The following is a 15,181-nucleotide window of genomic DNA, read 5'->3' as shown; positions in this document are numbered from 1 at the left end:
CTGACCTGGAGCAAGGTGGGCTCAAACCCATCCTGTGTGCCCATCTCTCAGCCAGTCCTCTGAGTTCTCAAGAACACTGATGGAGAACCTGTCCATGTGACAATGTGCTTGGTCACTGTTGGCCATGGCAAATCCCTCTCTGGGCTCTGCTGAGTCTGTTGATCCATCTAATTCCACCTGAGATACCACAGGACATATGGGCACAGGCCTGCTGAAATTACCCATGTGTCTATGCATAATGTTGTTGACAACCGATAGATGAATAAATCCCATTTACGGACCAAATATGAACTGTTATTTATATGGTGACTCTGTCTGTGCTGTCAGTTTAATCTAAAAGCCTAGGCTTCCATTTTTCAAAGGGAAAAATCAGCTATACTGAAAGAAATATTGTAAATTCCTAAAAATGCTCCAGGCACTAAAGTAAGTTGGTATCTATTGGGTGTGTTGAGCAGAGACAAATTACTCCGAAATTACCATGAATATGCTATCAATTTTCTGCTAGCCAAAAAGAAAATGTTTGCAGAAAGAATGGGATTTGCACCATCTCTTATCAAAATAGGCTGTGATGGGAGTTCTTGCCATAGAGATGGAGCAGCAGAATGACTTTTCTCTGCAAAAGGGAGGAAAAAATGGGCAGCTGAGATATTCCTAGAAATATCTGAAGCATAAGGGGGAGGGGAAAAAAAAAGACTAATGGACTGTCTATCAATCTTGTTCTGATCTCCCTGTACTTAACCATCGCCTGGAGGCTTGGGCCAGCCGTCATCTCCTGTAATCCCAACCATCTGCTCCAGGCACCCATCCAGATCTAATTACAACAGCCTAAGCTGCTTGCAAGAAGTGTTTAAGACACTTGGAGTAAATTGCCCTTTGGATGCACCTTCTCACCTCCTGCTTGGTCTTCAGAGGGGCTTGTGAAGATTAACTTGTGTGTTTCCACCTTTCCTGTCCCTTGAGGCTGCCAAGCGTTGTGACAGGTTATTGATATTTGTGACAATAATTAGCATGGGATTTTGCATCCGTAGCTGAGCTCTTATTAGGAGTTCAGCCTGTTGTGACTCTTCTGGATCCTCATTAAGGAGCTGGGAGTACACAATCAAGATTTGTGTCTCGTAGAGACCTGAAGCGTAGCCAAAGCCGTGACAAACACTTGCTCCCTGAGGAGAGGTGCCCATTGCCCACAAAGACCTGCAGACACATATAAAAGCAACACGTCGCTGCAAGTGAAGAATTTGATCTGATGGAAAATAGGCAGGAGGCTCTCAAAAGCTCATTCTTGTTCATCTGGAAGGATGGCTTCACGGGCTGGTCCTCCAGATTTATTGTGCAGACACCCCGAGCCTGTCACTCGAAGCAGAAGAGACGCTGCAGCTGGTAAGAGGAGGTGACTCCCGTCCATAGGGAGGTGTGACCCTTCCCCAAAAGGTCCTGCTGAGCTCTGCTGGACTGTTCTGCTCTGGTATCAATCCCTGCAGCAACCCCACCCTTGGGGTGCTTTATACCAGGTAAAGGTTTGCTTCTCTGTGGGGGTTAAAGAAGATGAAATATTTCTGCTGGGATGCACTCCGGTATTTTGAATTCAACAGATCAGAAATTGTGGTGCTTATGGTATGTTCAAGGAGCCTGGGAGAAGAGAAGTGGAGAACGCTCTCAAGGAAAGGTTAATCCACCCGCTGTCCCTGAAATAAAGTGATATTCACTTTAAAAAGTAAATAATGTTCCTATAGAGAAATAATCTGCTGATGGAGAATGGTTCTTCAATGAGTCTTCCAACCCTGGTGCTCATCTGGTGGGATAAGACTTTGATTATCTTCTTTAATCCTGTAAAGATTTAATTGTTTTATTCTGAACCTTTCTGTTATTGGGGACGGAAACCTATATTTCACATTTTCGTTAGGGTGAGCAGCTTAACTTTGTGCCTCAACTTAGGCAACCCCAGTTGAGTGAGTTTGGCTCAGCACAGCTCCATGGTCTCATCCACGGTGTTGACTCCTCTTTGGGTGCCCTGACCACCAGGATGCCACCCTGTGCCGCCACCACCCTCTCTTTGAGGTGGTTTTCCTCCTCAGATGGCATCTTAAAACAGCGATTTCTCAGTCTGGCTCTTTTTTTTCCCCTTGGACATTCCCCTGCCTCATGTTTTCTGCCAGCAGTCCCAGCCAGACCTTGTTTTCACCCAGAAACGAGGTGCATTTGCAGTTGGGTGCTGCTGTTTGCACAAGGAGAGCACCAGGTGTGACTTTATGTTCCAGGACAGCACTGTGGATCCTGCTTTCGTCTGGGCTTAGTCAGCATGATACAGCTGCTTCGTGCTCCTAAACATTCACATCTATCTCCTGACCCTTAAATCACTTCTGAAAATCAGGTTTCATCTCCCAGACCACTTCTGGAAATATAAGGCATGATTAATATGACCAGATCATGATGTTTCATGGTGCCTGTTTTTCCCTATAAACAGAGACTCATTTATTAAAGGGTTGATTCATCATTTGTTAAACCCACATCAGCTTTTTGTGCAGGAGATCATAACACTGTGGGTAACACCTTTGCTCTGAAAGTCATGGGGAAATCACGACAGATTTTATGGTGTTTACTCTCTTATTTGTATATTCTCTAAATTGTACCAAGGAAATGCTGGATGCTCACCCCAATTTGAAATAACAGCTTCTGACACAAATTTTGCGCATGATCTCCCTGGCTTTCATCTGCCTGTGGTTTCCAAGACTGTAATATAAAACTCGTCATGTTCTGAATGAGTTTTAGGACCATGCAACACCTCCCTCCCCACCTCCCAACAAATTACAGACTCTTTTTATTACCACAGTGTCTTTTCCAAAACAAACGAAAAATATTTTTACATTTGCAATATTTTTATATTTATACCAAACTATTACCATTATAAGCAGAGACGTCGTCTTCTGGGCATGTTGTCATGATCAGTTTGAAATAGGGAGGAGTAGAAACAAATCTGGAGAAAAACTTAATCACAGGAGGTCAAGGGCAGAACTGGTGATTTGGTCTGTGTCGCCTGAAACCCTTTTTGCTGCTGTATCTGTTGGTCTCATTGAAGTGCAGGTACCAAAATGGGATTCTGAGGTACAAGTGGACCTGCCTGAAGGAGTGACCCGAGTCAGAAAGCGAGAGACCCTCCGTGACTTGCTGTGGGTGGGGAAGGTGTTTGGGAACGCTGGGAAGCTCAGCATTCAGAAGGGACCTCCTCGTTCCTTGGACGAGCTCAGAGCAGATGGTTATGTGGACTCCATCCCCTTCCAGCTCCCTAGAAATCAATGTTCTGGGTACCTTGTCTGGGTGTAAATTATAACCTTATCCCATTTCAGTTCAAATAAATAAAGACATGGTTTCCACTGTCCTATATTTTCAGGCTTTCTCCTTCCTCAGTAGATGCGAAGCCCTGGATGGCAGAGCAGAATCGCACCTGGGTGGCTGAGTTCATTCTCGAGGGCCTGAGCGACCGAGTGGAAATGAAGGCAGCTCTTTGTGCTGTTGCTGCTCATCTACACCATCACCCTTCTGGGCAACACGGGGATAATCATAGTCATCTGAGGTGACCCTCGGCTCCACACGTCCATGTACTTCTTCCTCAGCAGCCTCTCCGTTGTTGACATCTGCTTCTCCGTGATTGCCCCCAGGACCTTGGTGAACTTTCTATCAGAGAGGAAGACCATTTCCTTTGCTGGCTGCATGGACCAAGCCTTCTTCTACATCGTCTTCGTGACAGAGTGTTTCCTGCTGGCCGTCATGGCGTATGACTGGTACATGGCCATTTGTAACCCCCTGCTCTACTCCTCTGTTATGACTCGGAGGTTGTGCCTGTAGCTGGTGGTGGGGTCTTACATGGGGGGTGTCCTCAGTTCCATCATACAGATGACCTTCATCATCAGACTGCCTTTCTGCAGCTCCAATATCATCAACCACTTTTTCTGCGACGTTCCTCCCCTCCTGGCTCTGTCGTGTGCCAGCACCTACATCAATGAGATGATCCTCTTCTCCCTGGCTGGTGTCATTGAGCTCATCACCATCTCCACTATTCTGGTCTCCTACATCTCCATCTCCTTTGCCATCCTGAGGATCCGTTCAGCCGAAGGCAGGCAAAAAGCCTTCTCCACCTGTGCGTCCCACCTGACAGCAGTGACCGTATTGTATGGGACAACGATCTTCATGTATTTACGCCCCAGCTCTAGTTACTCCCTGGACACCGACAAGGTGGTCTCTGTCTTCTACGTGGTGGTGATCCCCATGCTGAACCCCCTCATCTACAGCCTGAGGAGCCAGGAGGTGAAGGATGCTCTGAGGAGAACAGCAGAAAGAATCACGGTCAGGTTCTGAACCCTGCTCAATAAAACCCAACACGGGATTTATCTCTGAGGCTGTGGAGCTTCCACCCATGGACGCATTCAAAACTTGCTTGGACGAGGCCATGGGCAACCTGATGTGCCTGTGAAGTGGGACATCACAGGATAATTTTTGATCAGAAGGGACATCTAGGAGATCTCTGGTCCTATGAATGGCAAGTTATCCACACATATACATAGATGTGAGTGTGTATCTATAAAAATACAATATTAAATATCTATGTTATACAATATATTTATCTATGATGCAATATATTCTTATATTAAACATGTATGACAACACATCTGCGTTACTGTTTTTTTTTCTTGTTGTCCTCTAGCCTCAGTTTAGCTGCTCAGTAAATGGACATGGGAAATATTGTTGGTTTTAGTAGAAAAAAATGTCTATACCAGAGAAATGCTGAAAAATTCAATGGGTGGTGTTGGGCACTGGGGGTCTCAGTGATTTATGGGCTGGGAGGCAGCTGCTGTGAAAAACTCTTCCTTGGAAGGCTGGAAACACAAGATCCAAATGGATAAACTTGGAAGTTTTAATGCATTTAGGGGTAATTGGCGATGGTGAATAAGCCAAGTGAATGAAATACAAAATCTTAGATCTGTCTTTGAAGCCAGGCTGCTGAGGTGAATTGCAGGGTTAAATTGATCTTTGTCCCTTCTTTTTAGGAAATCATACACCTTGCTCCTTTCATTTTCCCTCTACGATTTCTCCCTTTCCAAGCCTTGAAACAAAGCTCTAATTAGATTTCTAATTTATGCCCACAGCGGTTTGTTAAAAACAAAGACAATAATATTATCAGTAGAGTTGGCATCCTGAGATTTGCACTTTGGCGTGAGGCAGTGGGGAAAAGGAATTAAAAGAAAAAAAGAAACAACACATGCTGAAATAACAACAAAAATAAAAAAAAAAAAAATAGAAATCTTTATTTCTCATGCAAGAAGTCTTGCCAGAAAATGCAGCTGCCCCCTTTCACCATATTCTGAGCAAAAACTTTGAGTTGCTCTGAGAATTCAATACCACCGGGGGAACAGTAACCACAATATTCCCCCCTCCCCACAAAAAACTTTTCTATTTCTTCAGGAGTTCGTCACTAGAAGGTAAGATAATGTCATCATCTCCCCAGGCTCCTCTGGGAGGGGACATGGAGAGGATGGTCCAGGAGGGAGGGTGTTTGGTTGGGTTCGGGATGAGGATTTTCCACCCGCAACCACTTGATCTCAGCTACTTTGTCAAGAGTGGGGAAAATATCCTCTAAGTATGGTGAAAAATAACCCAAACAGTGACCTGACCCTGGTCGGCACCTAGAAACCATCATTATTATTATTACAATCAATATTATTATTAATTTATTAATATTTTATTATACTAGTTGTTATTGCTTTTATTTTTATTATTTTATTTTTCTTTTACTATTTTTTCTTTTAATTATTTTATTTGATTATGATTTTATTTTTATCTTATTACATTTTTGATTCTAAAGTTACCAGCCTGAAGCTGACTCTTGTTGTTTGCAAGGCATGACAGTGCACAAATATATCTATTCTTTAGACACCCTTTTCCTTATCAGAAGTTTTGTTTCTTCTACTTATGAATAAAATCCATGCCTGTTTATAGGTAAATGACTTATTTTGGTTCCTTCTCTGCACCCCTGTGCTCTGGTGTTGGCCCTAAGAGATGCGAAATGGCCATAACAGGTGCTGGAGGGGGGAAAATGTTGAATAAGTGGCGATAGGAAAATACTGATCAGGGTTTCTTATACATCGTCACCATCTATTGGACATCGGTGGGAATATCTGTTCCTTTTTATTTTAGATGAAAACATCTTTTTTTTTTTTTTTCAAGTGCTAGTAAGCCTTGGCTGGCTAAGTGGTTTGTTCTTGTTCAGGACACTGGGAAATAGCGTATAAATAAATCAGAACCATCACCTCGCCTCTCCAGTTGGCTGAGCCCATTTAGATCAGTTGTTTTCCCAGCATCAGCTCTAGAACCTCTTAAAAATTAATGGGCAATGCCAGATGTTTAAACAATTTCTGACCAAGTTCCCCTTGAAATGATTCTTTAAACTGCCTTTTTTTTTTTTTTTTAATGCAATTCTTGGGTGAGACTTCAGGTTCTATGAAATCTAGATTATTGAGTTTGCTCTGCCCTATGATTTTTATTTTATTATTTTTTTAAAATCTTAAATAGTCCAGGCTAACCATACACAACTTGAAGTCATAATTCCTGATATTTTAAATTATTTAATTATTATTTTTAAATGATTTAATTATTGTTTAAATTCTTAGCTCCTACACCAATTGTTTCCTATGGATCTACAGCCCATCTTCACTCCTGACAAAGCTATCCTAGACTTCACAATAAAAGCAAATGAAAATCCACAGAGAGCGCTGAACTTTTATCCCATGCAAGTGAAGAATTTAATTTTTTTGTTGTTGATTTATGCAAATCACATCCATCACTACCGAAATAATCCCAGGTGAGCTCTGGGATAATGAGTTAAATGGCTGAGGTTGTCTATATAGGTACCCGGCTCCTGGCTGAGGGTGGTGGATTCATCCCGGTGACCTTCGCGGGAAGAAACACACCTTTTGGTGTGAAATGCTGAGTGTTAGGTGGATAAAATTAGGGTCTTTCCCTTTTTTTTTTTTTTTTTGAGCAGACAAAGAGGTGTGTTTTGTCCTTTCCTGGCAGGAACTGCAGCGGGTGCAACAACCTCTCAGCTTTGGGAGCAAAGTGTGGCTGGAGTTGCTGGTTGAAAAATAAAGGCAGATACCTCAAAACAAAAATTAATGCTGCTCTTTTTTTTTTTTTTTTTCATTCTGAACATCAGTGTAAACTGAGAAAAGGGCGTGCTGGATTTCTCATTGCGTGCAAGCTGCACTGAGGGCTGAACGCTTCCAAGAAGAGCTACGCTGGAAAAAAAGAGGTTTTAGAATAGAGATATCACACCTGCAGTAGAGGAACATCAATAAACCATCTTTTGGGGTTTTTTAGGATGTGTGAAACTACAGAAAGCAACGTTTTTGAGTTGGTATTGTTCAAATAACACCTTCTGGTGTCATTAATTTAAAAAACATATTGGTTATATTGTGATCTGGCAGTGGAGGGTGTCGTGACCCCTCTGGGCTGAGCATCACTTGGTCTGACACCTCCCTGGAGATCAGGACTATTTTATTTTATTTTATTTTATTTTATTTTATTTTATTTTATTTTATTTTATTTTATTTTATTTTATTTTATTTTATTATTATCCCCAGCTCTGTGAACACTGCGAAGGACAAAGCTCTGGACACACAGGTAGATGTCGCATGGGAGAAGACCCCTCGGACCTTTGGACCTTTCCAGCTGGAGCGGGGAGCAGCCGTGAGTATCAAAACCACGTCAAATGGCAGAAATCCCGCTGTGAAAATCCCACCTTCTCCTGCAGCATCCGCAGGATCCCCAGGACGTGTGGCCGAGTGTCCCCCTCTCTGCTTCAGGGTGGTCAGGATGAGAAACCAGAGGGATGCAGGAGACGTTGCATCTTAAACCATCTTATTAATGAGGTTTTTCTGCATTCACAAGATAGTTTGGGCTGTAAGATGCTTAAAACACCAGTCAGCCAAACAGTGAATTTTAGCTCTATAGATCTGGAACCTTCACCTTGTTCCCATACCAAGATTTTGAGTGTAATGTCCACCCTGACATCAGGATAACGGGTCTCTAACCCTGCAAGGCTTTGCTCAGCTGTTGGGTCTCGGCAGCCTCTGGTGTTTCTGCTGCTCCTAAATCACAAATTAAATCTTGGAAAACACTAGAGACGGGCTGCTTGGCCAGTCCTGGGGCAGCTTGGTGAAAGCTCTTGTACCATTTTGTCCAAGAGATGCAAAATCTTGCAGAATTTGAGTAGGAGAGTGTCACAAATGAAGGTCCTTTCCCCAGGAGGACACGGAGAAATATTTGGGGGTTTGCTGGGTGTTATTGAGCAGAGTGTGGAGCAACCGCCTGGCTGTTGGCATGAGTAATACCTCATCCAAGGCAGCAAGGCACGGGGTTTTAGTTTAATTTATCTCCATTCTAGTCGGTGTCTTTAAGCTGCAGGAGATGTGGTTTCTGGTGTGCAGCACGTGCACGGCACAACCCGCAGCCCTAGAAACCTCCCAGGTTTCATGTCTACACCCTGGGTGGCTCCACGCAGAGCAGTTGGCTTGTCAAGTAAGAAAAAGCGTGAGCGAGCTTTAGTTAATTGTGAAATTCGGGTCGGTTCTCCAATGGCAGTCGATGTCTGCATCCAGGCAGGTGGACGCTGCCTCGGGGGGAGGATTGAGCCCCAAACCGCTCGATTTTCATTATTTGTGACGCACCCTCGGGCGCCGCGCGATGCCTCGACGCGGGCAGCGAAAAGCGGCTCTAAATCCCCGTTAATAACACCGGGAGAGCAGACGTGTTGCTCACGGGACATCCGAAATGAGATGTCTGGGTCTGGACGTGAACCTCACCCCCTCAGCAATGGGTCATCAAATAACGATGGCTTTTAAGTTTGGGGCTGTTTGTCAGACGCCGGGCAGCACACGCTCTTGCTTTGCTCTCTGGTGTAACTCTGTCAAGCGATGATTAATGTTATCCAGGAAAAATCAATGTTTATTTATTCTATCTGTCATAGAGTGTGATTTTAGGAGTCGCTGATTTCTCCCCGGTGAGCAGAACAAGCCTGAGATTATCTTTTCTCTCCAAGTTAGACATCACGTCTGAAGTAAACACAAATTCGGGCTCTTATTTCTGCACCATCCTACAAGAGGAAAAATTACACTGAGGAAAGTCGCATTTTCTGGTGCTTTCACCTAGAAGAGGTCTTCCTGGGACACAAGGAACAGATGTTTACTCCTCATGGACTAGCACTGCACTGGGAGCACTCAAAAGAAGAGCAATAATTTCATTTTCCAAGCAGTTATTGTGAAAATCATGGACTTCCAAGTGTAAATGGTTTCATTTATTTATGCTTTACTCTGGTATGATATTGCCCTCCTTCCTTACCTTAAAATATCCACCTGCTTCCACATGCGTTGTTGGGGCTTGTATGTGATTTTCTAAGGCTGAGCAGGGAGACCAGCCTTGAGAACTTGAGGTTTTCCTCTCTCAAAGCAAATTTACCTTATGTTGACTTAAAGCGGTGTAACTGCTCGATAGTACAAAATCGACATTATTAAAATTATAGACAGATGCTATCAAGCATTTTCATTTGAAAGACATAAAGCAGGTGAATTGTTTATGTGTTCAACATGATGGAAGATAATTATACATTTGTATCTGAGTTTATTCTCCTGGGCTTCACAACCCGAGAAGACTTGCAGGTGACATGCTTTGTCTTATTCCTTGCCATCTATGTGGTCACTCTAGCAGGAAATCTGGGAGTAATTATAATAATCAGGATAGATTCGCACCTACACACCCCCATGTACTTCTTCCTAAGCCACTTGTCCCTCCTGGACATCTGCTACTCCTCCACCATCATCCCTCAAACCTTGCTGAACTTTTTGGTGGAGAAGAAGGTTATTTCCTTCGTTGGGTGTGCCGCCCAGCTCTTCTCCTTCGCGACCTGCGCCACCGCCGAGTGCTACGTGCTGGCTGCCATGGCTTACGATCGCTACGTGGCCATTTGCAACCCCCTGCTCTACTCCGTGCTCATGTCCCAGAGGCTTTGCGTTGGGATGTTGGCTGGAGCCTACTTAGCTGGTGTCGTCAGCTCCACCATACACACCGTTTCCATATTTTGTCTCCCGTTCTGCGGGTCCAGGAGGATCAATCATTTCTTCTGTGACGGCCCACCGCTGCTAGCCCTCTCCTGCTCTGACACCCATATCAACGAGGCAATGGTTTCTGCTGTGGTGGGGTTCAACGTGCTAGGCACCACAGTCTTCATCCTGATCTCCTACTTGTTGGTCCTCTCCACCATCTTGCAGCTCCGTTTTGCGACCGGTCGGCACAAAGCCTTCTCCACCTGTGCCTCTCACTTGGTCTCCGTCACCTTGTACTACGGCAGCTCCCTCTTCATGTACCTGCGCCCCAGCTCCAGACACTCCTTCGAGCGTGGCAAGGTGGTCTCAGTGCTGTACTCCATCGCTGTCCCCATGCTAAACCCTCTCATCTACAGCCTACGGAACGCGGACATGAAGAACTCCATGAGGAAAGCAAAAGGCAGAGTCCTCTCCTCCTTGTCCATCCACGGTTCCTGGTCAGCTGAAAGGAGACGGCTACCCTGCCGTGGTGAGGAGGGTTAGATACCGCGCCTTCGAGAAAAACCGTGAGATATCACACCTTCAACAAAAGGGGTGAGATATCACACCTTCAAGAAGCAGGGACTAAATGCACCTGGAAGCAGGACCCCTGGAAAACACGATTCTCCTTCAACCAAGTCTACACACCAGGTCCCCTTGAACCAAGTCTAGGATGGATGGAACTTTCCCTGCCTGTAGCATAAGACCTGGCAGTTGTCATGTATTGGGCAGAAAGTTGTTGTCCAAAGCAAATGTTATTTAAATATGACCTAAAAGAAATGTTATTTATTATTTAAATATTATTAAAATAATAATCAATTTCAGGCTTCAGGGAGCAAAAGGGGGAATGCAGATGGTGGTTTTGCTCTGCTGACATTAAACCAGTCAGTGTCTGATCTCTCATGTCTTATATTAACGAATAACCTCTGGTGATGTTCCTGCTACTAAGAGGATGTTAGTTGAATTTTCCATGAATTTTAGGTCTAGACCATGATGTAAGGTCACATGAAATAACGCTGTGATGGTGTGTTGCTCATCAACACACTTCCCCGTCTTGCTTCCCCTCACTTTCATAGCTCGGTATTCTCTTCTATCTGCTCCATCCTTCGTGTTTTCTAAATGCCTAGGACAAGTTATCGTTTAGTATTTGTATTAAGGGTTTTATAATGTCTCTTCATCTGGCAGAAGCTTTCGGGAATCATGGACACTCAAGATTCATCAGAATAAACCTGGTAAATCTGAATTAATTCTGTTGTATCATCAAGGCAGCTGTGTAAAATGTTGCTTTTGAACAAACTTGTGCAGAAACCAGTGAAGTGTAGGGAAATAAATATATTTGCTGGAGAGTACTCCTCATGGCCACGCTCAAACAATTCACACAGCAGATGCTCCTTTGGGTTTGTTTTCAGCACTTTTCAATGCAACACTAGATTATCCGTCAGCTTTCCCTGTTGGTAGCAAAGGGCTTTTTCACTGCAACACTGAAATAGAGGGTTTGTGATAGTTGGATGAATAAAATATGAATTGCCCTGGGCTTGTTTTTCTTCAAGCCCAGGTGGTGGCCTGTGCAGGTCCCTCCTGGAGAGCTGGTCCGGGAGGTCTTGGTGCAGCCAGAAAGGTTTTTGAGGAGGAAAATGGAAAGGGAATTTTGCTGAGCAGATCAAAATAATTATCAGCGGGAAGAGGGTCCCGAGGGAGAGCGTGTTGCACAAACACCTGAGGACAAAACCCCTCTGCCAGCCTGGGTGAGCTGCTCCCGAGCATCTCCCGCCCGACCACGGCGCGACCCATCGGGTGGGCGTCTCCAGGACCTGCAGACACCACATCTTCCAACACTGCTTTAAACCGAACAGGTGACAAAGGGTTTGACGTGTCCAGTTGGCGACCCTTGTGCTGCCTCTTGTGTGCTTGGAAGGGTCTTTACGTCCCGGTGGTACAAGGAGAACCAGCTTCGCTGATCTCTGTTATTCCTTAAGCCGTAACACATTTCACACTTTGCTCCCCCTGTGACTCCACTGTTTCTCTCTTTAGCTATTTGTGTACTTCATACAGCAAAAAATACGTTAAATAGTATTGATCAACACCAGGAAAATGTACACCGGTCTGTTTTTGTGGGAGCCGGACTCGGTGTTGTAAGTGATAAGGAGCAGGTTCCTTTTTTAAATTCTCACGTTACTGTAGTATTTGTGTCATTTTTTAAAAAAATCTGCATTCAAATGATCAATTCACAAAGCTAAACAAAGAAGAGCCTAATTGATGCTTCTGTTTTGTTCATATGGCTGAAGCTTCCCACATTTCTGCTGAGATGAGAAGAAAATTCGGAATAAAAGCTTCTGCTCTGTGAAGTCCTGCACAAGTAGGACTGTGCTTGGCAATATTTTAAATATTTTTATTATTTAAAGTAATTAATTTAATATTTAAATACTTTTAAATATTTAGCATGTCTTTAACCTTGAAGCTGTTTAAGGTATGATTGTCTTCTCCAGGGCTGGAAGTTCACGTTATGAGGTGATCACCACCGGCTGCTGCCAACGGGCACCTCTAGGACACAAACCAGTTAATCCCAGTGATGAAAGTGTTGTCAACAGAGAGAAATTCATGCTTCAAGGATAAGAGTCATCCAGACGGAGCTACACCTACGTCTCCATGACCAGGTGATGTTGACCAGGAAGGTCTGAGGTCAGTAAAGTAAAACGGGTGGTGCTGGGACTTTATTCTTCCATCAGATAATTCACCTGCAGAGGGGCTGGATGAGGGACGTGGTGGGAATAACCAAGATGGAGCTTTAAAAAGTTGGGCTTAGATATGTTGTTCTATGGTAGGATATGATGTATTTTAACACCATTCGGTGGATTTTGGAGTGGGTCATAGCTCGCCACAGTCATGGCAAAGATGTGTTGGAGATAATAGCACTGCTCCAGCCCTGAGCCAGCACATGCAGAGATTTTTCTTCAAAAGCTGAAAATTTTAGAAACTAAAAATCAACAAACAACAAAACCCAAACCAATTACAAGTGCTTGGCTTTGTTTCATGAGGAAAAGGCTGCTCCAGAACTGGTGAGGCCACAGGAAAGCACTGATCCAGAAAGAAAAAAAAAGAAAGAAAGAAAGAGAGAGAGAAAGAGAGAAAGAGAATCCTTAAAATTTCCAGCAATCAGTGGTGAGAATCTGATATTTCTCTGTTTTCCACATTTTGGCATGTGTTTATTTGACTTCATTTTTTTACACTTAAGTAAATATTTTGATATTTCTTGGCATATCATTAGTACAGTCTATAAAACTCATGGCAGAATTATTCTCTTTTAAAATCTGACTGCATAATTAGCTCCTTCACCTATTTGATTTCAAAACTCGGATTAAAAGCAGAAATACACTTGCTTTGTATTTTTCTAAAAAAATTACACCATTTTCTGTTGCATTTGCTTTGTGGATTAAACTCCAACGTTTCCATGGCATTTCTCACTCAGGGATTTATTTCCGTGGCCCATTTTATTTTGATGCAAATTCACCTTACAGAAATGACGGATGGAGAAAACCTCACTGCTTTGTCCGGCTTCACCCTCTTGGGTTTCTCCGACGCCCCAGAGCTCCAAACCACCGTATTCACCATTTTCTTATCCCTGTATATTTTAATGTTGCTGGGGAACCTGACGATGATCCTGCTTATCAACGCCTCCCCCCAGCTCCACGCCCCCATGTATTTCTTCCTGACCCACTTACCTTTCATAGATTTTTGCCTTTCCACCACTATCGTCCCAAAGGCTCTGGAGACCTTCCTGACGGGCCGAAGCCACGTCTCCTTTTGGGGTTGTTTTGCCCAGATGTATCTGCGTTATTTGCAGCTCTTCGGTGCTTTGGAGTTAACGAAGGAATACGTGTCATTGGTCATGAGTGGTCTGCTTACAGACAAGAAGATGCAAGGCTATGGAGAACTAGTGTAACGAATTGTTCTCTTCAGACAACTTCAGTTTATTTTAATTGTGGCATGAGCCTTCAATAATTGATCAGACTAAGTGTCAGTGCTTTCCTAGCAAAACTGAAACAGTACCATGAAGTTTTGTGTCTAGATTGTGTTAAATTAAAATATTGCCCACAAAATGGATGCTCAAATTGGAGGTAAATAATTACTAACATTTCTGTTGCCTGCTCAATAATAATTTTTCCCCAAATGAACTTGAAGAACTGAGGAGCTGCTCAACTCCGTGATATATAGAGAAATGCTATATGGCCCCGAACTTCTGAATTTTTTTTCTAGGAGCACTATTAGGCCTGTTCTTACAAAGGTTTTGCCAAGGTCCCCATCAATGAGGTCCCTTCATAAGGGCTGCAAGTGGGAAATATTAATAGCAGTTGTCTGCAGAAAAAGCGCCTGAGAAGGTTTGCAGGATACAGCCAGAGGCCACCCTGTCATGAGGGGTGGGTTTATCCAAAATAAGTGACCTTGGCAACAGCAGGGTGGAATGCGACCATCCAGGTCATGGTCAGCTGGGGCCTCAGGTGCAATTTGTGACCAAGAACCACCAGGAAGCCCAAAGCCGTGGCGGTGGCTCTGGGGACATGGAGTCCTGCTAGCAACTTGTCATGGGCCCACGTACGTCAGCACATTACCAGAGCGTGTCCCAACCACAACCTTCTTGGGTCGTGTTGTCTTTACATCTAGTGATCTTTTAATTTTTGGGTGCTCAGTAAGAGGTCCGGACTGTGTGTGGCAATCACTGAGCCAGATGGGATGAGTTATGACTCTTCCGTACGTCATCGTGTGACTGAGGTGGAAAATGCTCCAAAGAGAACAGTAGGCAAAGGTTTTTTAACATTTAATCAAGCTGCGCATTTTATGTTTGATGGACTATACAATTTCTGGAAGACCATGTAAGGACACTGTTGCTTGTACAATGCTAAAGTGAATAATTTTTATGTTTTAAAATAAATACCTGTAAACCGTGGTCTTCCTAAAAGAACCGTAATGAATGAACACAATGGCAAACAGTCTAAATCAGCTTTAAGCTGGCATGAAGTGAAATGATATAAGAGCCTTTAATCAAAGTTTCTGATGGA

General features: G+C 43.7%; 2 protein-coding genes across 2 annotated transcripts; both read left to right on the top strand.

Annotated features, from left to right (window-relative positions):
• The first annotated feature begins 3,419 nt into the window (after positions 1-3,419).
• Positions 3,420-4,350, top strand: LOC135989841 (olfactory receptor 5G9-like). The gene is given in 2 exon segments (XM_065636905.1): positions 3,420-3,490; positions 3,492-4,350. Coding segments are annotated over 2 exon segments (930 nt in total).
• A 5,282-nt stretch (positions 4,351-9,632) lies between these two features.
• Positions 9,633-14,067, top strand: LOC135989840 (olfactory receptor 8U3-like). Its single transcript, XM_065636904.1, has 2 exons — positions 9,633-10,617; positions 13,643-14,067. The coding sequence occupies exons 1-2, from the start codon at positions 9,633-9,635 to the stop codon at positions 14,065-14,067; spliced, it is 1,410 nt and encodes a 469-aa protein (XP_065492976.1).
• Positions 14,068-15,181: the final 1,114 nt, after the last annotated feature.

Source organism: Caloenas nicobarica, chromosome 5, assembly GCF_036013445.1.
Source record: "Caloenas nicobarica isolate bCalNic1 chromosome 5, bCalNic1.hap1, whole genome shotgun sequence".
Lineage (NCBI taxonomy): Eukaryota > Metazoa > Chordata > Aves > Columbiformes > Columbidae > Caloenas > Caloenas nicobarica.
This window is presented reverse-complemented; position numbering and strand designations above follow the sequence as displayed.

Bases quoted from the DNA above. Each gene is read 5' to 3' on its own strand.
- LOC135989840 (XM_065636904.1), top strand. From the start codon at position 9,633: ATGATGGAAGATAATTATACATTTGTATCTGAGTTTATTCTCCTGGGC. The intron at 10,618-13,642 runs GTGAGGAGGGTT...TTCACCTTACAG, and splicing joins GAGACGGCTACCCTGCCGTG to AAATGACGGATGGAGAAAAC.